Source organism: Amblyomma maculatum, chromosome 11, assembly GCF_055883805.1.
Source record: "Amblyomma maculatum isolate TAMU_Amacu chromosome 11, ASM5588380v1, whole genome shotgun sequence".
NCBI lineage: Eukaryota > Metazoa > Arthropoda > Arachnida > Ixodida > Ixodidae > Amblyomma > Amblyomma maculatum.
Window position 1 is genome coordinate 108908562 of NC_139354.1, and position 25482 is coordinate 108934043.

General features: G+C 46.0%; 1 protein-coding gene across 1 annotated transcript in view; it reads right to left on the reverse strand.

Annotated features, from left to right (window-relative positions):
• The window catches only part of LOC146174641 (uncharacterized), a 115010-nt gene that overhangs the window by 39987 nt on the left and 49541 nt on the right, over nucleotides 1-25482 (reverse strand). Inside the window, exon 6 of the mRNA XM_084585421.1 lies at nucleotides 17545-17703. Within this exon, the coding sequence (XP_084441547.1) occupies nucleotides 17545-17703 (159 nt within the window). The remainder of the gene's footprint in view (nucleotides 1-17544; nucleotides 17704-25482) is intronic.

The following is a 25482-nucleotide window of genomic DNA, read 5'->3' on the forward strand; positions in this document are numbered from 1 at the left end:
CGAACATTTCCTGGATGGCTGTTGTAGGCGAAGGTCAAGTATAGTAGGATGATGTCCGAGGTCATGTGCTCAGTGTCGAAGTACGTGGCAATCATGTCTGCGGTGGTTTTGTTAAGACGTTCTGCACGTTCGCAGATTTATTTCTGAGGTAGTTGGTTGAACATGATTGTAAGAAACCACTGTCAACGGAAACCAACGATTTTAGCTATACAGACTGGTCCTTTACACCCCCCGTATTTTAGTGGCTTTATCTCTCTGTTGTACTTTTTATCGTGTGACGAGACTGCTTCTGTTTGCCTGCATTACACAGCATACAACCCCGCCCGTTGTTCCCCCTCCTTTCACTCATTTCCCTATACATGTGCCTGTGTTTCCATCAGTAGAGCTCAGTTGTTAGTCAGCCTTGCCTACGTACGTTCTTCTCTGCGCGGTGTTTTTTCCGTTGGCTGTGATTTCTTACAATTCTGTACGTCCGTTTGTCTGGATGGATGGAATATAGGAGCGCCCCCTTTGAAACGGGGTGGTAGCAGTAGCTATCATGCTCATTTTCCTCCTATATCTTAATTATTGATTTAGAATGGTTAACTAAACCATCATTCTATTTATAAAATTTTGTTCCTACATTACTAACATTATGTCTCTTCTCTGCTTTTAAGCCACCAATCTTCCAGTCGTTTTTTGCTAGTTTCCACCGCCGGTTTATTCACCCGGCCACTGTTATCTCTAAACCCCAGAGCTTCAGGAACAGTGATTGCACCTGCACCAACTTCCGGGTGGATACCATTACATTCGAGTATAATATGGTCAATTGTTTCACTCAAGTTTCCACATACAGCACATGCGTCATCTCCATTGTTAAATTTCTTTTTGTAGCTGCGTGTTCTAAGGCACCCTGATCTAGCTTCACAAAGTAGGGCACTGCCTCTTGAGTTATCAAAGAAATCTTCCTTCCTGATCTGCGTTTTCCACTTTCGGTATATTTCCACACTCTGTTTCTTTTCCATCGAATTTATCCAATTTTTACCTTCTGTGTTTTTCACCTGTTGCTTAATGCTCTTTATTTCTCCGTCCTTGTTAGTTTCCGAGTTCTTTTCCTCCATTGTGAGTCAACGCTTTTTAGGTACAGGTATTTAAATACTTTAGCTGCCCATCTGTTACTGTCCAATTTTCTCAGGCGTTCCTCACATAATATTTTACTCTGAGCTTCCCGTACTTCGAAAGGTACCCAGCCCATATCTCCCTGTACCGCCTCATTTGTAGTTTTGCCGTGGGAACCTAGTGCTAATCGTCCAACGGATCTCTGATTTGTTTCTAATGTTGACTGTACCTCTGATTTTAGGCACAAAACCGCATTTCCGAAAATAAGTCCGGGCACCCTAATTTCTTTCCAAATACCCCTCAAAACCTCATACCTATTGTATCCCCACAATGCCTTATGCTTCCTTATCCCGGCATTCCTTCGCCCTTTGGCCTTAAGTGATTGCTCATGCTTTCCAATGTATGCCAATCCTTCGTTTACCCATACCCTAGATATTTATATTCTGCTACACTAGGTATTTCATGGCCTTGTATTTTAAGACTCTGATCAGTTGAGCCGTTGAAAATCATCAGACCTGACTTAACTGCGCTGAAACTGAAGCCTAGAGCGTCCCCTTCGTCTCCGCAATATTTAACTAGAGTTTGCAATTCTTCCAGACTCTCAGCTAGCAGCACAATATCGTCTGCATACATCAAACCGGGGAGGCGCTGCTCTACCGCCTTTCCCCCTAATCTATTATGACAGGTTAAAACCTAGGTTACTGTCTTGTATCCTCCGTTCCAGGTTTATCATATAAAGCATGAAAAGCACCGGTGATAGAGGACAGCCTTGTCTTAATCCCTTGCATACCTTGACATCCTCCGTACTTCTTACCCTTCCCACGTAATTTCTACTTTGTTATCCCGGTATATTTCCTGTAGGAACTGTATTATCTCATAACCGATACCTTCTTCTTTTAATATGTTCCACAGGAGTTCCCTGCTTACGTTGTCGTACGCCCCGTTTAGGTCCAGGAAGGCCAAATACAGAGGTCTATTTTCCACTCTAGATAATTCGATGCATTGGGTAAGCACGAACAGGCTATCATCTAAGCGCCTACCATTTCTAAAGCCGTTCTGAAGTTCTCCGAGTATCTTGTTACTTTCAACCCATGCTTGCACCTTTAAGTTCACCGCCTGCATGGCTAACCTGTACATAACAGATGTTATGGTAATCGGCCTGTAGGATTTTATGTGCATCCTGTCTCCTTTCCCTTTATAAATCAAATTCATTTTACTCTGCCGCCAGCTGTTCGGAATTTGGTTATTCGTTATGACAGTTTCCAGAGCTTTTAACAACGTTTCCTTACTTTTTGGACCGAGTTCATTAATCAGCTTGATCGAAATTCCATCTATTCCCGTAGATGTGCTTTTAGGAATAATTTTTTCTGCTTTTTCCAGTTTATATTGGTCAGTTCTAAGCTGCTTTGTATTCTGCTACCTTGTGTTGCTTCCTGATTTGCGGAGATTACCCTATCGTCGCTCTTAAATGACTCAGTTATAACTGATGTAATGTAGTTCACTGCGTTATCTCCCTTTAGGCAATTTCCCTCGTTATCTTGAATCCGATCCTGCTTTCTTTGATTCTTCTTCCCTAGCCAGCTTATATGGTTCCAGAATTTCCTTGCTCCGCCTCTAGAGGCACCGTGTATATCAGCCATCCAGCGATCGGTGGACTGTCTTACTGTCGATATGATTCCCATTTTTGGTCGATTTCCTCCTGAGATACCTGTGCTTTCTTTGCCATTCGGTGTTCCCTTGAAGCAGCCCGTCGTTGTTCAATAGCTTCCCTGATTTCCTTATTCCATCAGCTCTGTGGCTTCCTCTTTGCATTCCAGCGGTTTGCTACTTTAACCGCCTGAATTTTCCTCCTTATGAGTAGTTTACCTGTTCATAATCCCAGTCTTCCATGGGGCTTTTCTCTAATGCTTCCTCTATGTCTGCTGCTGTCTGCGCTGTTTGATCGTCGTTTAATTTTGCGTTTACGTTTTGTCTAAGTTCTATTTCTCTTTTCATCAAGGGCCCCATCTGCAGACTAATACGTTTATGATCACTTCCCAGACTACACTCCCCTTTTTCGTCTATTTCCATTTTTGTGACCTTGCTATAAATTTCCTGCGACATTAGACAATAGTCAATGGTCGTCTGCCTGTTGCGGAATTCCCACGTGATTTGGCCTTCACATTTTGTTTCTCTATTTACGATAACTAGATCATGTCGCTCACAGAAATCTAGCATTAGCTTGCCGTTACAATCCGTGCATCCATCCAGATCGTCGATATGGCGGTTCATGTCCCCCAGTAGAATAACATTGGCCCCGTTTCCAAACTGGCTTATATCGTCACTGAGACATTCAACAAGATCCCTGTTTTCTTGCCTGCATTGATGTCCTGTTCCTAAATAAACTACCCCTAGGCATGTCCTTATGCCGGCAATTGTTCCTGAAACCCAGATATGTTCTTTACAAGATGATTTAATTCTTTGCCAATTTGTTCCCTGGTGTATCAACATACCTACCCCTCCACCCTTTTTTTCCGTTCGCGTTCTGTTGCACCCTTCCCAGACGTAGCCTTCTATAAACGGCGGATCTTCTAGATCCCTGAGATGAGTCTCGCAAAGAGCGTACTCACCTATTTTGTCATCCTTCAACTGCTGTTCTATCTCTAGCCAATTCGCTCTTTTTCTACTTCCTTGCACGTTTATGTAGCTGACCCTAGTGTTAAATTTCTTTTTTGTACTTTTCTTTCTCAACCCACTCTTTGCCATTTTGGGGGGCTCAGCCTCCATTATTACACTTTCTTCTGCTTCACTTCTAACTAACTCTGTGCACGGATTCCTCGCGGACCCCCTAAAAAAGGTACAGCTCTGCCTGCCAGGCACCAGCCGATCTCTGCTCCCACCCTTCTGTTAAAATGAATGCCACCTCGCTGAAAAGCCCTACCAAAACCTGCTTTATGTACCTCCCTGTTTACCTCAACCACTTCGAAACGCTTCTCCAGGCGTAACTTTCTTATGTCCCGATTAACTGTCACCACGTCCTTTTCCATCTTTCCGTTCAATCCTAGCACCTCTGGTACTGTGCATACAACTATCTGCGTCTGCTGTGTTATCTGCCTGATCTCGTCAACTCCCTTAGATAAACTTTCCACCACTCCTGCAGCGTCACCATTTAGGACATCGTTTAGCCCCGCGGCTACTATTAGCATACTGCGCTCTGCGGAATTCTTCAACAGCCTATTTTTACTCTCTTTTAGCACTGCCCTCATTGTTCTCCCTGGGAAAGCTCCAATCAACACTCTCTTATCACACCTTACACGTTCCAAGATATCTCGCTCGCACCTGTTCATGTTAGAATCTCCGGCGATAAGCACCTGGGCCTTCTTTCTCCCTCTCCCAACTGTTGACTCCTGCTTTCGGTTATCTGTGTTCTTATTTTATGAACATTCGTGTCTATTAAGTGTCTGCGGATGATAGGCATTGTCCCCTGGTGGCTCGTTTGACTGTAGTTAAATATGGGCAGCGCGACCGCCGTCGTAAAAGCAGTTCTCTGTTCGTGATGAGCATTTCAGGAGCACAGTGTCGCAGAAGGAGTCGTTCGACGAAAAGGTTAGCAAGTTCCACTCCGGTATCGTTAGACAGGCCATTCGCATCGGCGTAGTGGGTCACGTAATCGATTTCCAGGATGATCCATTTGTTGCCCACTGATGAATTTGGTAAGGGAACGATGATTTCCATATCTGTTGAAAGAGCTGGATTGGGGGCGGTATTGGATTCAGCAGACCTGCTGGTCTGATTGGGGGCGTCTTGCTTCGCTGGTACTGACAACACGTTTCAGTGTAATGACCAAAGTCAGCAGGTAACCGAGTCCTGTAATATTTACCCGGTATAAAAGTGCAATGTAAGTACAAACTCGAAATGACCACTGTTGGCTCATAATGCAACGCGTGCGGAATTTCCTGTCTGATGCAAGAAACAAGCTGCGCTATTGAGACAAGGACGAAGAGGAGACAAGGCGCACAAACACGCAGAGACAAAGACGAAGAAGAGGCAATACTTTACACTTCAGAGAAGGACATACCTGAAGATCCCCCTCTCTAGTTTGGGACTTCCCTTCTCCCTACCTGGTTTACTGTCGTTCGGTGCGAGTACCACGGAAGTTGCGTTGGCGACAATTTGTGGAATCATACACGACTATATTATAGCAAGTGGAGGTTAACCTGTTAACCCTTTTTGAAATTCTTTCAGGTTTTTTTTCATCAAAATTATTATGATTGTTGTTTTTTATATGCGCAATTTTAACAGCTGCATTCTTATAATTCTTTACAATTTCGTTTAGCGATTAGCTTGTGATCGTCTCTGAGTTTGTGGACAACACCACAGCTTGGCCGATCCCCCATAGTGGGTACGTGTCATTTTTCAAGAGGCCAACAACAACATCTGAGGTTTTTAGGTCAGGCACAAGGTTTGAAAAAGGGCTCGTATCTGTTCGTGTTTTTTTTCGGAGTAGGGCCGGATTGATATTGACAGTAGAATGATAGCTTTGGTTAGGTGGGTCTTTCGCGAGTTTGTCGGGGAGGAAGAGGACGTCTGGGATGTCTCCTAGGCTGACGCGGAAAGCGGCTGTACTTCCCGTGTTGAGATGCCGGTATTCTTCGCTTCAGTTTGTTACCGGCACCTTAGCTTGTTTATTCCGAAAATGGGCGACGCCTCTTGTGATGCTAAGTCATCTGTCAAGGAGCAACTGGGCGTTTGTACCACGACTCCTTCGGCGATCTCGATTTCTCGTGTACGTACTCAAACGACGGCACTTCATCAGGGCGGAGCGGTCAGTTCTGCGTCGAGGACTTTGAGAGCGACGTGATGCGTTAATATTGTCTTTGCAGGTACGGCTTTCTTCATGAAGAGCTTGATAAGCTTAAATCGGGAGTTGATGATCGTCCTATGTTCAATCAGAAAATCCATACCCAAAATCACGTCGCGCGAGCATTGCTGTAGGATGACGAAGATAGTAGGGTATGTACGTCCATTTACGCAAAAAACTTACGGTGCATCGTCCCGCGAGTATAATGAGGTTACCACCAGCGATGCAAATTAGCGGGCCATCCCAAATGGTGGGTAGTTTCTTGAATTGATAGGGTACGGTTCACTGGTGACTGAGTTATCAGCTCTGACGTCTACTAGCAGTAACCGAGCGACCGTCGCTAGTCACGTCACGGCCACTTTTTCGTAGCCTTAATCGCGCGCTGGCTTCGGTCTCCGGTGTCAGCTTCGTCATTTACTCAGGTTGCAGCCGGGCCACACTGTTGTCACTCGCTGGGTGGCATTAGTTTTGAGGTCCGATGGCGTCGTCGTCGTCAATGCTGTCGTTATGTGCAGCGTTGGTGGAAACGTTGCAGCTTCGTCACTAGTCGGCGGTGGAGGATCTTCGTTAGTTCACCATGTAGCAACCTTATCAAGAAAAGTTGCGCTCACAACTTTCTGCTGAGGCGGCTGGGGACATTCCTCGTCCATAGCTTCGGCCTGATGACGCAAAGCGGGTCTTGAAAGACGACAGGGAGCAGGAAAGACGGCTTGACGACACGTGATGGCGAAACCACGTTATGACGAAGGATGCGACTGGCCTCATCAAAAACGGAGCACAGCGGTTTTTTGTTTTAAGTGCTCCAGGTGTCACATTTCCTTAGGCTTGAGGGTTATTCGCAGGCTTGGCAGACGGGGACCAAGGGTCAATTATTAGGAACACATTGGAACTAACAGGGGCGTGGCGTGTCGCATCACGGAGGCTACCTACTTGGTGCAGTGCATATCTCCCTGTCGAGGTTCTTGGATAGCATCAGTGAAAGACAGGGTGCCAAGCTCCTGCCGCATTTTTTCGCGCACGATATCCGTGAGTTGGTCACCTGGGGCTGTTAGAGGAGGTGGTAATAAACGGCACACTTCTTCTCAGGCCACCTCAAGGACAAGGTTCCGCTCACTGGTTCCGCTCGCAGTTGAGTCATTGTATGAATGTACGTGCACTGGGTGAACTGGTCGATTGTACTGGCGGATGCGATTGCCGTTAGCCTTCTCGAAGGTGGATGTGTCCCTTTGAAATCCTGGCACTGATTTGAATGAATTTCGTACTAGGCCGCCAAAAAGCAACCTTTTCATTCCTCACATTTAAAATTTAACCTTCTCTTCTTCGGTCATTCTTGGGTTGGCGTGGCCGAAAATGCACTGCATTTCCTTAATCTTATTTCCTTAATTTTATTAGGCAATATCGAGAAATTGAAGACTGTCAATAGCGCAAGTAACACTCGTTCTGAATTTTTTTATTCGACCATGAGTCCTGGTTCGGGTCATCCAATGTTAAAAATACTCAATATGAAAGCCCGTAGAGCTGTCTTTCCATCATGGTACATTAATAAATTGACATCTGTCGCGTCTCTTCCTCACCAAATGCGCGCCGTGTGGGTATGTCATAAATTTGAAGAAGTTAGTATGACTTTGGGCTTAGATTAGTTTATGAAGCTAAATGTCCTAAAGTGAAATTTCGACCACATGGGGTTCATTAACGTTTACTAACTGATATTGGAAGCACACGGGCGCCTTAATTTTTGCATCCATCAAAAAGACGCCGCCGCGGCCGGGATTCGCTGCTGCATCTCTGGCCACAGAAATCAAAATCCTTACGACTACACCACCGAATGGCATTGATTTCATTGCCGCGCGTAATGACTTTATTATACAACTATTCAATGCAACACAGTCGACTCAACGATCTTTACAAGCACGTATTTGACAGTAGATATTTCTTACCGCACTGCTCATTCAGAGAAGTTAAAGAGAGGACTCACCTCTCATTTTTACGGCTTTCATATTCGCATTGCATTGCAAATTTTGAAAAAATTTTTACACCACACCGCCTACCAGTATCTGGCGCTGAACATTAGCGATTTCCTTACCTCTGCCCGACTGCAGGACCACAGTGTAATGAACAGGCCGACGTCGAAGCAAAAAGCAACCTCAGCAATGGCCTCCAAACAGCTGTGCTTTTTTCCAAAGCGGCTACGACACGTCTTGTTACGAACTGTATGAAGAATGCTAGGGCATACTGGGCCCAGCCAGACACTCGACACATTCGTCTAAGAAGGCTCGATAGAACATTGAAATTTTTTGTTCCGCGAGAAATTCCGCGTCGACATGAATGCTTGCTACATAAACTCCGTTTCGACGTGGCTTTGCGCGCAGGTACTTGCATTTAATTGTACAGGTGGACTCTACAGAATGTTCAACTTGTGGCACCCCCGAGACTGTGGACCATATATCATTAGTGGGCCCAGTATGCGTGCGAAAGAAGTGTGCAAAGGAGAATCCTCTTGAGGCAGCATTGCATGTGGTGGTTGAAAACCTTGATATTATGTTCATGAAGCCGCTGAGCAGTTTCAATACGGGCGACTCGGTATTAGAGAAATTGTAGGTGCACTTTAAAGGGCGATGAGGCGAAAGCCCCGATTACCCTGCAGGTTGGTGCAGTGGTTATGATGCCCGACTACTGTGCCGGAGTACCCGGATTCGATCCTGACCACCGGCGGCTGCATTTCGATGGGGGCGAAACAAAGAGGCCTCCGTGTGCTGGGACTTCCACGTCTCCAGGTGGTGACGTTGATGCTGTTTTGCTTTTGGGTGGAGTCCCGCCACGGCGCTGCGTCTGCGGCGGCTGTTTTGGTTTTGCGGGGGGCCCCGACGTCTTGGGCCCTGGCTGCTGAGGCGTGATGAAATTTGCGGTGCATTCGCTGGAGCGGGTGAGGTGTGGGCCCCTGCACATTATATTATATTCGTGGGGGGGCTATCCCCTGAGTACCAGCCCCACGTTTTGACCACAAAGGCCGAATCTTCCATTAACCGGAGTGGGACAGTTGTCCGCCCGGTGCCTCAGTGTGCCGTAACGGTAGCACGCTGGTATTGTCTTTTTGTAAACATTCACGGGAGTCTATTCGGAGTTGTAATGAACGTTCCACGGAACGTTACGTCCCGCGAAAGCTCGCACCGCTACATTGCAGTTCCGCAATTTGTGCACATGAACAAGTTCTTCCCCACGCCCTGCACACTATGTTTCAGGGACTCACTGGTTTCCAGGTTGTGCACAGAAATCCCTCCACGACACTCATCACCTGTGAGCTTGAGGTGTCCGTGAAGTGGGAGAGGTCATTTACTAGTGTCAATCTCGAAGTCCGTAAGCAGTTTCTGACCTAACTCGGCGTTATGCGTGCCACAGACGATGATGTTTTGTTCCCAATTGGGAGAAATGGTTCTGGCTTCCCTTTCCCTCTTTCCGTACATGACGGTGCCGGTACTGCCCCTAAGGCGATCTGATCCATCTATACACATTCTAAACATTTACTGCCCTGCCAAACGTAACATTATTACGTTCATCAAAATTTCCACACAAGCTTTGCAGATGGCGGGAAGGGCTCTTGATTGCCGGTGATATCAATGCTCCATGCAGGCTCTGGGGGTTCCCCCGGGATGACACACGTGGGAGGAAGCTTGGTAACTTCTTTCCACCCTTGGATTTACACTGACCCTGCCAACCCAACACGTGTCGCAAATTCGGTTCAACGAGACACTTCCCCGGACCTGTCGACTGGCTGAATACACAGGAAGCCCTCGGTTGTGATCACTGTATAATCAACACAACCATCTACATACGTCCGTTGAAACGCCCACAAATACAAGCGTGTGGGCCAGACTAGACAACTTTCCGCACCTCTCTGTCTATCATAGACCCCCTTTAGTCGGGATAGGACACCTGGTACAAATCACTCAAGTCTGAACTGAGACAACACGAAAAGCAGATACAGCTCACGAAAACGCAAACGGAGTGGATAACCACCTCCTACAGCTTTGGAAGGACCGCCGCAGCCTCGCCAAAAGATGGAGAAAACAAAAACATAACAGACAGATACGAATTTTGGGAGACTGATTTTCAGAAGATAGCAAGGAGAGATAAGAATGCCTTGCTGAACATACAGTGGCAAGCAGTTGAGGACAACAGACAATTAAGGGACACAAGAGCTCTGTATAAGACAAAGATATCAAAGGAAGCTTCTGTGCTAAGCTGGGCGTGATAAAGGACAAACGAGGCAAGGACCTCACTGAAGCCTCAGAGATAAAGAAGAGGTGGCAGGAACACACAGAAGAACTGTTCAAGAAGGACCCAAATGTGCAAACCCAACATAAGACGGTTGTGGTTACTGATCTTGAGCCGGGCATCCTGAAGAGTGAAGTTGAATGTGCCTTAGCCAGCCTTGCTAAGAACAAAGCTAGCGGAATTAATGGCATTCCAGCTGAGTTGCTTCAAAACCTCAACCATGACGCTGTTAACATTCTGCATACATTATGTCAGAAGATTTGGACAACCCTGCAGTGGTCACAGGATTGGAGGAGGCCAGTTTACATCCCCATTCCAAAGAAAGGCAGTGCCAAAGACTGTTCCAACTACCGCACGATCGCGCTTATTTCGCATGCTAGCAAGGTGATGTTGAAAATCCTCCAAGGTAGGCTGCAGCAGTATGTGGATCGGGAGCTTCCGGACGTGCAAGCTGGGTTTCGCAAGGGCAGAGGAACTAGAGACCAAATTTCCAACCTTCGCTGGATCATGGAAAAAGCAAGAGAGTTCCAGAAACCCAACTACTTCTGCTTTATTGATTATGCGAAAGCGTGTGACTGCGTAGATCACAGCAGATTGTGGCAAGCTCTCCAAGAGATGGGAGTTTCAATTCCCCTCATCTGTCTCCTCAGGAACCTGTATGAAGGGAAAGAGGCCACAGTCAGAACTGGGCATGGTCTTACTGATTGGTTTCCGATTGAGAAAGGAGTGAGGCAAGGCTGCATACGGTCGTCCTGCTTATTTAACCTATATGCAGAGTGCATCATGGGGAAGGCCGGCCTGGACGAGTCTTCAGCTGAAGTGAAGATTGCTGGAAAACGTATCAACAACCTTAGATATGCGGATGATACCACTTTAATGACAGAAAGTGAAGTGGAACTCAATAGACGTCTGATGCGCGTACAAGAAGAGAGTGAGAAGTTTGGGCTTAAACTGAACATTAAAAAGACAAAGACCATGGCATCTTGCCCTATCAAGTCCTGGAGCATCAATGAACAAGAAGTGGAAGCTGTGGCAGATTTTCTCTTCTTGGGCTCTAAGATTACCTCGGAAGGAGACTGCAGCCATAAAATTAGGAGACGCCTGCTTCTGGGAAAGAGAGCAATGGTTAGCCTTGACCGCCTAGTATAGAGCAGATTCATTAGTCTGCCAACCAAGATCAGTATAACTCGTGCTATGGGTTTTAGAGTTGTAATGTATGGATGCGAGACTTGGACTGTGAAAAAGGCTGACCGCCGAAGAATTCACGCGTTTGAATTGTGGTGCTGGCGAAGACTATTGAGAGTTCCTTGGACTGCCAGAAGATCAAATCAGTCGGTGTGGTCGACCATAAACCCTGACTGCTCATTGCAGGGTCAAACTCTAAAGTTAAAGCTCAGATACCTTGGTCATCTGATGAGAAGAGAGGAGTCGCTGGAGAAAGATTTGATGTTGGGAAAGGTTGAGGGTCGCCGGAGAAGGGGTAGGCAGCGAGCGCGATGGTTAGATGGCATCCTCGAGGCGCTGCAGATGAAGTTATGTGATGTTAGGAAGATAGTGAGAGACCGGAAAGCGTGGCGTGACGTGGTCTATAGGGTCACGAAGAGTCGGACACGACTGAACTAAACTGTTGAGCTCACATCCTGAGACCCAGCTAGGTGTAATCCGACTGGCCGAACATGCCGCCCGGGTCCAAGGGCTCCAGGCCGTCGTGTAGGCGGGTAGGTTGACGCCTACCCTGTATTTGTTGCAAATTAAAGTTTTTACCGCCACCACCAAATATGCTGGCCAGCTAGCCGACACTACCTGGGTGAACAGGTGCAACACGGCGGTATGCCATATGTCTAGCTATAATACGTGGCGCCGGCTCCACGCTCTTATCAATCCAACCCAAACACGCATGGAAACTCAACGCCACTTATATAAATCACGCACAACTTAAAAGGAACAACAAGAAAGCAAGCACACAGGCTAAGGGATCAATACCTGTACACAACCAAGAACACCCGGGCGTTTATGTACTCGTATGTAGGCAAAGGTGCGGTATTGTCTCCCCTCCTCTTCAGCTTTGCTATGCTTCATCTTCCCTCAAAATTTGCTTCTCTTCCAGTAGTACCTCACTCTTTACGCGGATGATATCACAATCTGGGCAAGGCAAGGTAACCGGGGCCACAAAGAGTCCTGCCTGCAAGCAGCGGCAACCATAGTCGACGACTACGCGACCTAGTGCGGATTCCAGTGCGCCTCACCTAAATCTGAAATTGTACACGTACGTCCCTCCTTTGGAGACACAACTTAGCTTCCCATTAGTCTGTCCTCCGGACCGATCCGGGAGTCCATAGAGATCCGCGTCCTTGGCCTCTTCATACACCATCAACGCAAGGCTGGTACCACCCTGGCCGTACTTCGCACGGTGGGAGGCCAGGCGGGTCATATGGTCAGCCGGGTCTCCAACAAGCGTTGGGATTACAAATCAAGGATGCATTGCGGCTTACCCAAGCCTTTGTAACGAATAAAATCTTCTACTGGATCCCCTACTTTTACTTGCGCAAACACGATGATGACCAATTGGAGGCCATCCACCGGAAAGCAAGGCTGCATCTAGCACATACGAGTGAAAACTCTGTTGGTGATGTCTTTACCGCTGAAGTTGAAGCATTGGCAGCGATCACTGCCAGTTTCTTTTGTCGTTTTTCGCGGGCATAAATGCCTTCTCTCCCAAGCGAAACCTCTCGCTCTTCGTCGGTTTAGGCTGATAATTTAGCGCCTTTTTTTGTTGGCCTTCATCAAGACGAGCTATACTGTCTAGATCGTGAGACGCCTGCTGCCTATGCCAGAGATTCGACGGAGAAAGCCTGGCGCTCGGCTTATCCATTGCGATACTAGAGAAGCGAGCACAGGCGATTTTGTTATACCACTACTTAAAGTCATGTGATACAGCAGCGGCGAAGCTCTGAGCGAACGCCGCAGCTGCGCTTCGTATACCGCGTCACATGTATGACCTCACAGCCACCTCTGTTTTTCAGACGGTGATCACATCGTGCCAGAGTTTACCTTGCGAGTTGTACCTCAAAGATTAGAGCTATCCCTCTAAAATATTGGTTGTGGTGTATCTTCAGTTAATCTTAGTGTGAAGCAATAGCTCGAACGGACGAGCGCAGAGCGCTTTTATATGTGCTATAGAGTGACGTCAGCGATCATGTGGCTCTCCACGCAGCTGCTCAGGTGTTAAGCTACTTCCCACGTCAGTTTGGTGGGAACATAACTGCTTAAGTGGCTGTGGCTCAAGTTCCAACTTGACCTCAAAACTGTTTGAAATTCACCGCAAGTACATGGTGACCTTTAACTCGCGTAGTGAAACTGTCGCTTCGAAAAGTTCTGGAAGTTACATTAAGGAGCAGCTGTAGGTGCAATTCATGGATATCGCACAGCGCAGCATGCTCGAGCCGCATGCTTGAGGAAATCAGACTGCGTTTTCACCCCGCTTCTCGGCTTCAGAATTGTTGCTAAAACCTTGACGTACCAAGATTAGTAATCAAATTCAATAGGTTTTTTTGATGCTTTGTTGATTATTCAGAGGCCGGTTTCTGTCTTTTTGCCGAAGGTATGCGTGCGTCAAAGACGACGCCATATAGTTTGCTTCTCTTTCTCAGTTGTACAACATTTATTTTTTCCGAATTAAAGTTTTGCGCTTACTCGACGTCAGACATCTTTCATGAGATACTGGTGTCGGAGCCCGAAATAGTTACACTGCATCTAGTCCGCTGTTATGTTTGTTTAGTTATCTATAAACCCCTGCCGGGGTGGCGCAGTGGTTAACAGCGCTCGCCAACTGTTGCCAAGGGCGCGGGATCGAATCCCGGCCTCGGCGGCAGCTTTTCGATGGAGGCGAAAAGCAAGGCGCCCCTTTGCTGTGCGATGTCAGTACACGATAAAGAACCCCAGGCGGTCGAAATTTCCGGAGTCCTCCACTACGGCGTTTCTCATAGCATGAGTTGCTTTGGGATGTTAAACCCCACAAACCAAACCAGTTATCTATAAAATTAAAAAACAAATATTTAAACATTTCCAGATTCCTCGCAAAAAGTGATCAGTTCGGTCCTTACATTTTAGCAGCTTCAAAAGCGTGCTCGTTTCGCACATCCCAAAGATACCGACTGATAAATTTCTAAGCTTAGAAAGCTGAACAAATTACGTTAGTTATCTCGGGGATTCAATGGCAATACCGGCATTCAATGGTATACAAACGTAAGCGAATCGTGATCACGCAATAGAGAATTCCGGAAATAGCTGCAGATGCGTCAGCTAGTTCAGATGAGCAGCTATGGGCAGGTGAAGAGAGCTTGTGATCCGAATAGCGTGACGCTCGATTTCAGCCATTGTGTAACAGTACCCGCATCCATATGATAATTTTAAATGGGTTGGAGTCTACGTGCGATAATAGCAACCACATCAAAATAATACATCTCTGACGAAAGTTGACAAACCGTTGTTTAGAACATTCTAAAGGATTCAATGAGCGCTCCCCCTTGGATCTCCGCTTTCTTCTAGAGCGTGAGCAATTCTTGAAGGTGTAATCCTTGTATGGATGATCACACCGATACCCGACGTCGAGTCTCAGTAAAGAGAGGTGCCGAACCTAGGTGACCTGTGACCGAAGATCATGCAGTCAGCTGCCGGAGTCAAACTTGAAGTGGCCTTTTAGTCTGCGTGATATGACAAGTACAAATATTCTGATGAAAAATAGAAATATAAAGAAAAACAAGCAAACTTCACATTGTTTTTGCGTTGCCGCACGTAAGCGGTCTTAAGTGCCATGCCTATTTTTCTTCAATGCAGTGATTTTCACAATTTTTTGTGCAGGTAATTGATTGTGTATAAGTTGATAAATTGAATAATTGCTCTGTTTAGAAATGTTAGTAGTTTTGCGTGCTTGCGTAGTTCTGTTGGAAAGTTTGTGAACCTGTGTTTGTTAAATATACATCTGACCGGCTTCCTCTGCACTCCTTCTAATTGTCTAATCGGCTTCTTAGTGAAAGGAAAACAAGCAATATTACCATGGTCTATAACTGGCCCGACAAATGTCTTATACGCCAGTAATCTTGTTTTAGATAGTGCTAATTGCAGACGTTTGTTAATAAAAAATAACCGGTTTCAGGCTTTTGATGTGACACTGTTAACATGAGAATCCAATCTCTGAGGTCAGAGGTCAGTATTATGCCTAAATATTTGTATTCGGAGACAGATGCAAGACGAATGTGTTTTTAGTATGTACTGAAAACTTGATCAATGCTGGCGTCTAAGGATAAAGTAACTGATTTTTTTACCCTAATATTCCTTCACTGCTGTTAAATCATTATTTAAAGATATAGGTTCATTGATAGTCTAAATTTTCGGGTGAAGCACACAGTCGTTGACAAAAAGCTTATTATTGTGAGAAATACTCGCAAGTAAGTCGTTTATAAAAATTCAAAAGAATGGGCCTAGAACACTTCCTTGTGTTACACGGGATGTTACAGTGGCCTTTGCGGACTTGTTAATTTCGACGAATTGAATATGGTCAGTGAGGTAGTCAAAAGCCAGTCTACCATGGGGCTAGCCACAAAAGTTACATTAAGTTTCATAATGAGTTTAGTGTGTGATACGCGGATGAAAGCTTTCGAAAGGTCAAAGAAAACTAGGTCAGTTTGCTTTTGTTGATCAATAGCGAAGGATGTCATGTGTCAGTTCAGCCAGTTGTGTAAGTGTAGAAACTCCTTTACGAAAGCCGAGCAGGAAAGGTGTTATTATTTGGTTTTCGCCTAAATAGGATGTTATGCGCTTTAAGATAATTTGCTGGAGCAGCTTGCATACTGTGCTCGTAAGTGAAATGTTTTGCCTACTGGTGTCACTTAAGCTAATTTATATTTTTGTTAAAGAGGATTACTAAGTTACAATTTATGCTACCCATTCGGCATATCTACGCAAAAGAATGTTGAAGATGCTATCAGGTCGTGATCCTCTCTTTATGTCCATTTCAGGCAAGGATTTAAGAGTCCTGCTTCTAATATAGTAAGGGCTTCTGGATAATGTTCTGTCTCTGTACATTTAATGCCCACCCTGTTATGATCCCTGACGAAATATACAGTATCAAATAAAAAAAAAAATACGAGAGCACTACGGAATCTGCATTAGAGGTGACGTCTCCTCGCCACTCTTTGCGTCTATTCACCCCTCTTTGCCTCCCTTTCCCTCTTTTTTCTCTCCTTATCTTGTTTGCTTTTATTCCACCTCTTCTGTTTCTATGTTTATCACTCGTGGCATAAAGGATAATTTAATGATGGACGAAGAGTACGTCAAATAAATGAAAAAAAAAAATGGTAGCTGATGTAATGAAGTCCAGTTGGGAACGATGATGTGGTCCCTCCGTCCAGGCGTCCAAGGTGGGGGATGTAGGCTTGAGCATCTGGGGACTTGCAGAATAGAAACCCAAGGTAGGGATAAAAATCTCGCAACTAAGGCCACTTTCAAGTTACTGGAGACGTTAGGGCAACCACAAATTCGATTCATCCGAAGCGCAACCTCCTCTGCACAGGTTAGACCAAGGGGGAGGCTTACCGTACACGGAGGTATGTAACACTTTATCCGGCGTTCTGTGTTACGTTCCCCGCCCTGTTAATCCCCAACACGTCCACGCAATACTCAATTAAGCACCGCTTCATAGCGCGCCGGCGGTGAGAGAACGATTTGCATCAGAGGGGGCGCCACCGGGCGTAGGACTTCACGTGTAGCCAGAATGCGTCATGACGCCACGGTGGCACAGAGAGGTGTGCCAATGGGCGTCGATGATGTCCCGGGTGCTAGGATTTGCCATGACGTCGCGGAGGCGGTCCCCATTACAAACGCGTCGTTGTGCTATCGCTACATATGCGTAGCCATTTTCCGCAGTTATTGGGTCTTTATCGCTCTTTTTCGCCCTTTTTTAACACTCATTACTCATTCTGATTTCTAGGACACCTTTATTTGTCTCAATATGTCAGAAACACATCCTCTTCCGGCTGTCGTGACGTCAAATCTATTCGACGTGGACATTACTCGTATGGCTATTTTCATGTCTGCTTTATGTTGCTTTGACATTTGTTTTTCTAATAGATTACTGGCTCTAAAACTAATTTAGTCATCCTACTGACATAGATTTTTGTTTAGCATCCTCCTTCGATGGTGACCACTCGTTTGATCCTAACGCTTACGAAAACGACATAGGACTGCATGCACGTTTTGTGCACACGATGCTGCCGACGCACTCTTGTAAATGTTTCGCATTAATAAATAAATGTTTGATATATGATGAGGCTTACCTTTAATGCTGCGAAGTAACTTTTTGGTGAGGTGGCTCCGGGATTGATCACTTGGGTTTTTATTTTTAGCCAATTTGTCGCTCCTGCCGTCTTTATCAGGACAAGCGTATTTAAAGAAGTCATCGCATGCCTTGGCCTTAACCGCATTTATGTCTTCAGCTGTGTTTAAGATGCACATAAAATTAGGTTATGACAACGTTAGTAAACAGGGCAACATACTCGGCTGAAATAATCAGGCAATATATTTTCAGTACTAAGGACATCCAATTACTGTATATTATTTTTTATCTATTCAGCGCTGTACACTGTAGTAAAATGTTTATGAAAATATGTTGAAACATGCATTGTGACCGAACCAGCTAAGGGTTTCTTTTGAGGCTTCGTATGTTTTAGTATATTTGAATGTTTTCAGAGAAATGCATAAACGAGAGGTTTTTTGGAAACCAGATAATAAATAAAGGGGCACAAAGCGTGTATAGGTAAACAAAATTCCAGTAAATATTCAAGCTATAATTTTTACGAGGGTGGGACATCTCTTCGTTACAATTCTTCTTTAAATGGAAGGCTTACTCCTGAAGCAGAGTCCGTCGGGAGTACCTGTATTCAGACATGTGCCGATTCCGATTTCAGCGTGAAGTAATCATCATCATCAGCCTGACTATACCCACTACAGGGCGAAGGCCTCTCCCATATTTCTCCAGTTAACCCGGTTCTGTGCTAGCAGTTTCCACTTGACCCCTGCGAACTTCTTAGCCTCATCCGCCCACATAACTTTCTGATGCCACCTGCTACGCTTTCCTTCCCTTGGAATCTAGTTTGTTACCCTAAGCGACCATCGGTTATCCTCTCCTCGCACTACATGTCCTGCCCATGCCCATTTCTTAATTTCCACTAGAATGTTGGTAACCTGAGTTATTTCTCTGACCCACTCTGCACGCTTCCCCCCACCATTTTTCGTTCCATAGCCCTCTGGGTTGTCCTCAATTTGAGTAGAACCCTCTTGGTTAGCCTCTTGAGCGATACCGGTAAGCTGCTAGTCGTAATCTGCAAGTGCTTGCCAAACGCGCTCTATCCCAATCTTATTCTTCTTGTTATTTCCTTTTCATGGTCCGGATCTGCGGTTACTACCTGTCCTAAGTAGACATATTCGCCTACTACTTTCAGTACTTCGCTACCTAATGTAAACTGCTGTTCCTTCCCGAGGCTGTTGAACATTACCTTAGTCTTCTGCATATTGATTTTCAAGCCTACCTTTCTGCTTTTCCTGTCTATGTCATCAATCATTATATGCAGTTCATCCCCCGGGTTGCTTAGCAAGGCAGTGCCATCACCAAATCGCAGATTGCTGAGGTATTCTCCATCTACCCTTATCTCCAACTGCTCCCATTCCAAATCTCTGAATACTTCCTCTAAGCAAGCTGTGAACAGTACTGGGGAGATTGTGTCTCCTTGCCTAACAGCTTTCTTTACGGGAATTGTGTTACTTTCTTTATGCAGAACTATGGTTTATGTGCAGCCAATATATATATCTTCCAGAAATTTCACGTACGGCTCGTCTATCCCCTTATTTCGCAATGCCTGCATCACCGCCGAGCTTTCAACCGAGTCAAATGCTTTTTCGTAATTAATGAATGCTATGTATAAGGCTGGTTATATTCCGGGCATTTTTCTATCACCTGGTTGATGGCATGGATATGATCGATAGTAGAGCACCGTTTCCGAAAACTTGCTTGATCCTCTGCTTGATTGCAGTCTAAGGTTGTCCTGATTCTATTAGCGATTACCTTAGTAAATACCTAATACGTAACAGACAGTAAGCTGATTGGTCTGTAACTTTAAGGTCCTTAGAGCCCCCTTTCTTATGAATGAGGATAATATTTGCATTCTTCCATGGTTCCGGTACCGTTCCGGTACCGGTTCCGGATCCGGTAGAAGCAATGAACAATAATTTCAGAGATATCATTACTGAGTGCGCTGTAGAAGTAGGTGGTAGGATAGTTAGAGAGAATACCGGTAAGCTGTCTAAGGAGACGAAAGATTTTATTAAGAAAGGCCAGAGTATCAAAGCTTCCAATCCAACAGACCAGATAGAATTGACTGAGATATCAAAGCTAATCAATAAGCGCAAGGTGGCCGATATAAGGAAGTATAACATGGAGAAAATTGAGCATGCTGTAAAGAACGGGGGAAGCCTTAAAGCGGTAAAGAAGAAATTGGGCATATGCAAAAAGCAGGGGTATGCGATAAGGGACAAGGCGGGCAACGTCATCACGAATATGACAATATAGTCAAAGTAGCCGAGGATTTCTATACAGATCTCTACAGTAGCCAAAGTAGTCAGCACATTAATGAGATTGGCGGTGGGGAAAACAGTCAGACGTTCTACCAGTGAAGAAGGACGAGGTCAAGAAAGCATTAGAAGCTATTAAAAGGGGGAAATCAACTGAAGAGGATCATATAACTACAGGTTTGTTGAAGGACGGGGGGATATCGTGCTAGAAACACTGGCCACCCTGTATACGCTGTGCCTGGTGTCATCGACGAGAAGTAATACAGCAGAGCAAAATCCTCAAAACTTCACTTGTTTTTACTTCGTTTACAAACGGTGATAGAAAACGAAGCCCATACCCGACACATACTTCACATGCGGGTTTTCTCAGCAGAAACAAAACACTCAAACAGAACAGATGCTCCCGCTGCAAGGAACAGTGTACGGAAGACTTATAACGTCTATATGGCTTTATACATATCTTCCACGAAAACGACACAAAATGAAGCACATTACATATCACATGTCTGGTGCAGATTCGTGCAAGAATCTGTAAACAGAACGAGAGGGAAGGAGTCGCGCGTTAGAGACCCGGCGTAACGTTGGCATATCGACAGCGGGGGGCAGCCGGGAATTAAACGCATTCAGAGGCGGCCTGCTGACTGCTCTCCTTTTTCTGTATACTTTGGTGCCAAAACGCGGGAACGACCCAGGAACCTTTAGATGCTGTCGTAAGTGCTGTAGAGTGGAAGTTCATAGTTCTCGTCCAGCGTCTGCTTCAGTTTCACGTCGTGGTCCCTTTGGTGTTTCTAACTGTTCGAGATATCAGATTCATCACTGATCTTATTGAGCGTCATCGTAGCCCTGGACATCGTTGCACGATCTCCAGGAGTTCTGGTTCTGTTGGACGGAGACCAGCTCACCGTCCCTTCCTGTATCTGCTTTGACACCACTTGCACTGTTTCCAGGGGACATGCTACTTTGAAAGAGAATGGTTCACTTAGCTGTTCCGCATTTTCTGGAATAGTGGCAGTCTCGATGGTCAGAGCACTGATGATATCATCCAGTTCGTGTTGTACGTCTGGCTTGAGGCTCACGTCGTAAAGCTCTTGCTCGCTCTCAGTGATCTCGATGCCCACCGTTTAGGGAGCGATATACTCAATGTGGAACACGGACAGGGCGCAGGACCTGGAAGCCATCTGCTGGTTGGAGCTGTGCTCCGGGCGTGAAGGTCTTATGACTTCGTCCCACTTCACGGTCAGCATATACGTCATTGATCTTCATCTGCTTAAACTGGAAGTTCATAGCTGCAGCTCGAGTTCTAGACGCACTGTCTTAAACGTCAACGCTTTGACACTACACACACACTTTTACACAACACAACACTCTGAGTTTCAATCATGCTCTTTTTCCGTGCAATGGCCTTTCTTTTTTTCTGTGCTTGTGAAAGTGTGGCCGCCACTTTTTCGGGCTTTTTGATTGTTCATTCTGTTTCTTCATCGACCTTACGCACTGCACTATTGCTTGCAGCATTGCATGACTCAGTTGTTTCTTTTGTGTAATAATAAGCTTTTCAAATTGGAGCTCACATTCTTTCATATGGTCTACAGAGGTTGGCGTGTCAGCTGGAGCACTGCTGCGGCGTGTTGCCTTCACATATTCGTTACAGAAGTTTCGCTATTATATCTTCAAAGGAGGCTGAGCACATATGCTGTTCGCTGCCTTTCCTGTCTTGCTGTCTCAATGCAGCTCCATCGTTCTCTGTTGACGGCTTCTGGGGGCCTTGAGTGAGGTCACCAAGATACACCCCATAAGCTCTTTGCAAATCTCGTACCTCCTGAGGCCGATAGAGGCGATTCCTTTGGATGATCGCTCCGTGGTTATGTTGGCGAAATGATCCGGTGAAATTACTTCCGTGGACCGTGCTTTCATAAATCGATGGCTGGCGACAGCACGAGCAGACGCATTAAGGGCCTCGATTAGGTGGCAGGGAAGCGTCATTGGTCTTGTGGCAGTCTCCGCGTACTCTTGTACATTTAAGACATCTGTCAAGACAATGTCTTCAAAACCCTCAACTTCTCATTGAGTAAGCGGAAGCCGTCGTTTCAGGCTTTCACTCGGGAGTGAAAAACCTTTAACTCAAGAATAGGTCCTGTGTTCGATTTTAGTTGACTTGCCTCATTGCACTGCCGGGTCAGAAATCTCGTCGAATGACTCGATTCCTTTTGACGCGGTCCATGGTGTCTCGCTGAAGCTCTCTTCTTTCTCCCGTGGGATTCGCTGGCGGAGCTCCTGGAATCTTCCTAAAGGGTAGTTGGATTATTTCTTGTAACCTCCAGGAAATATCGATGCAGGAGTTCACAATACCTTCACGGATTTTGGCACCAAAATTACAAAAAAGTAGGGCAGGCACCAGGACGCCTCTTAATGCTTTTAATTCCCGGCTGTCCCCCGGCTTCTTGAAAGGACGACAGCCGGGGGGCTTATAGAACGAGCCTTCAGCATAAATTGGCACTGGTAACTGGCAGTTTTTATATATTTTTATCCTAATGTGTACTGGTGCCTTTCATTATCTCAGTGTGCTTGACGAAGGCACTATAATGAATTTTTTTCTCGTAGATACGTAGTCGAGATTTGTAGTCACTACCTGCCCTAAGTATTATTGTCACGTGCTTCGAGGCTTTAAGGGAAGAAAGAAGAGGCTGGAGGGAAGAAGAAAAAACAGAAGCTACAGTGGTGTGTGCTGGTGTTCGTTGCGAACTCGCAGCGCTTAGACTACCAATAAACACCCCCGTTACGTACTGAGTACGTAACAGTGGTGATGGAGCTTGCGGTATAGATCAACACGGATCCCCGTTGTCTTCGACGAAGCCGCCGGCTCGCTGGTTTGCCACCCCTACCATCTAATATGGCTCAAGATGGTGACGTTGGTCGAGCAACAACTGCTGTGAGCAATTGGCAGCATTACGCGAGCCGCGCACATTTGGTGGAAAATCTAACGAGGACGTCGACGAGTGGCTAACCAACTACGAATGGGTGAGCCGGTACAATCGTTGGGATGCGACCTTGAAACTAACGAACGTAGTGTTCTTCTTGAAAGACACTGCCCTAGTTTGGTTTGATAATCATGAAGACTCATTTAGCAGCTCGGATTGTTTCACGGAAGAGATACAGCAGTGCTTTGGCGACGGATCCGCGAAGAAGAAACGCGCAGAGCAAGCGTTGATGTAGCGAGCCCAGGTACCTGGCGAGACTTGCACCACAGATATGGAGGACATCGTGAAATTGTGCAAGATTGTAAACCCTCGAATGTCCGAGGAGATAAAGTGGGGCACTTGCTCAAAGGTATCGCTGTAGCTGTCTATACATTTGTTATCAGTAAAGACAATTTGAACTCTACAGCTGACTTCATCAGGCACTACCGCATTTTCGAAACATTGAAGTTACGCCGCATCACACCTAAATTGGGCGACTGGCCAATGTCACATCTGTTGCGAGCGTTGATGCAAGTGCTCCGGAGTCCATGGCTGATCAGATACGCTGGATTGGGCGGGAAGGATTGCTGCGTGACAAAGATTCTGCGTGCCGGGATGAGCACCAATATGACGGTTGAGCGCTGCAAGCAGAAAGCCCGACCCCATCAACTTCCTGGACTCCGGCTTTAAATGCGCCACGCTTTGGCGAGCGCCGACCGTATAACGATTTAAGCACTTCTCAGCCACGGATGTGCAGAAGACCCACCTACACACGCGAGGTGGTTCGTCAGCAACGCCGGCCCGATTACTACCGCCAACCAGAACGATTTTGCACCTACTTTTAATTTGACCGGTGGCGCCAGCAACCTGTGTGTTATTGCTGTGGCATGACTTGAGATATCTACCGGTATTGCCGTCGGCAGGGCCTGCTGCCACAAGACAATCGCCCGCTGCCCAACGTTTCTGTCTGTTTCGATACTGAATTTTATTCGACACCGACTCTGAATACATACCGCCCGGCACAGATGTGAAACGAATCACCTGCTTCGAGCCGCAGCCAGACGCCGCCAACCCAAAGACAGCGACGTTCACCGTCTCCTCGGTGCCGTTCTTCCCCTTCAGGAAACTAGAAGGCGTGGCCGATGGGGGTCAGGTCGCTGGAGAATCAACGTTTCTAATACCTCTGCCCATATTTATGTTAAAGAACAAACTCGAAGTATCTATTGATGGCATACACACCATAGCACGAATTGACACTGGAGCGACAGCCTGTTATAAGTTAAGCATTCAAGAATCGATTAGGACATAACTTGATGTTTAGCATGAATCAGCTGTGGTATTTCGTGGTGTTGGCGGTGAATCATTGGTGCCTTTGGGTGTGTACTGTGCGAAAGTTGTGATATGTAGGCAAGCCTTTCGAACCGAATTCACAGTGTTGTCTCGTTCCACGCATGAAGCAATTCTAGGTATAGACTTTTTGCAACGGTGTGGTGCAATGTTAGACTGCCGTAGTGAACAGATCTCGCTGAGTGCTGCGTTGATGTCAGCTCTTGTAAAAACCTCGTCGCTCTATTTAGGAGCCTTTTCTGTGTCTGAGGATACAGTTGTGCCAGCGATGTCTGGAGTATTCATTCAAGTTATTTAATCTACAAATTTGTGCGAGGATATCGACGCCGTAGTGGAACTTACAAAATTTGCCTGTGCAAAGAGGAGTGTCTTGGTGCCTCGTTGCATAGTTTCAGTCCCCAGAGGCCACACCTTGCTGTGGACTGTAAACTATTCAGACAAGCCAACCGTGTTGCCTCGTGGCATGAAGCTCGCTCATTACGAAGATGGTGTGTCGAATTCCGTGGCGGAACTAAGTAACTATGCTCTTGAAGAGAAAACATCACATTTTGCAGAGTCTCGAATCCAGGCAATGATAAACACATCTTTGTGAGCACAGGAGCGCCGAATTTTGACTGACCTGCTTTCCAAGCATGTTTCGGTTTTCGACTTCGCCAGAGATCAACAGCCACCGATTGCTAATTTTCGCATCTATCATTCGATTGACACTGGAATCTCTCGCCCGATCGACAGAAGCGCTATATCGTGTGCCTCCGACCGAACGTCACCTTATTGACGAACAAATTCATGTCATACTTCAACGTGGCATTATCCAGGAATCTTCAAGTACTTGGGCGGCTTCAGTTATCCTCGTTAAAAATAAGGACAACACATGGCGTTTCTGTTTAGATTCTAGTCGCCTTAACGCCGTAACCAAAAAAGATCTATATCCGCTTCCACGTATTGACGCTGCAATCGACTGTCTTCATTCGGCGTTATACTTCTCTTCGGTAGACGTGAGATCGGGGTACTAGCAGACACCGATGAACCCAAGCGACAAAGAAAAAATAGCATTTGTGGCACCCGATGGTCTCTATGAGTTCTACATAATGCCCTTTGGATTGTGCAATGCGCCTGCCACGTTCGAACGATTCATGGACACCATTGTGCGCGGACGCAAGTGGAAAATTTGTTTATGCTATTTGGACGACGTTGTGACCTTCGGTATGAATTGTCAGGAACACAATAGCCGCCTCGCCATCGTTCTTGACTGCATTTAGAGAGCAGGCCTCGTCCTCAACTATAAAAAGTGCCACTTTGGCGAACATAAAACAATTGTTCTTGGTCACTTGGTCGATAAGGATGGTG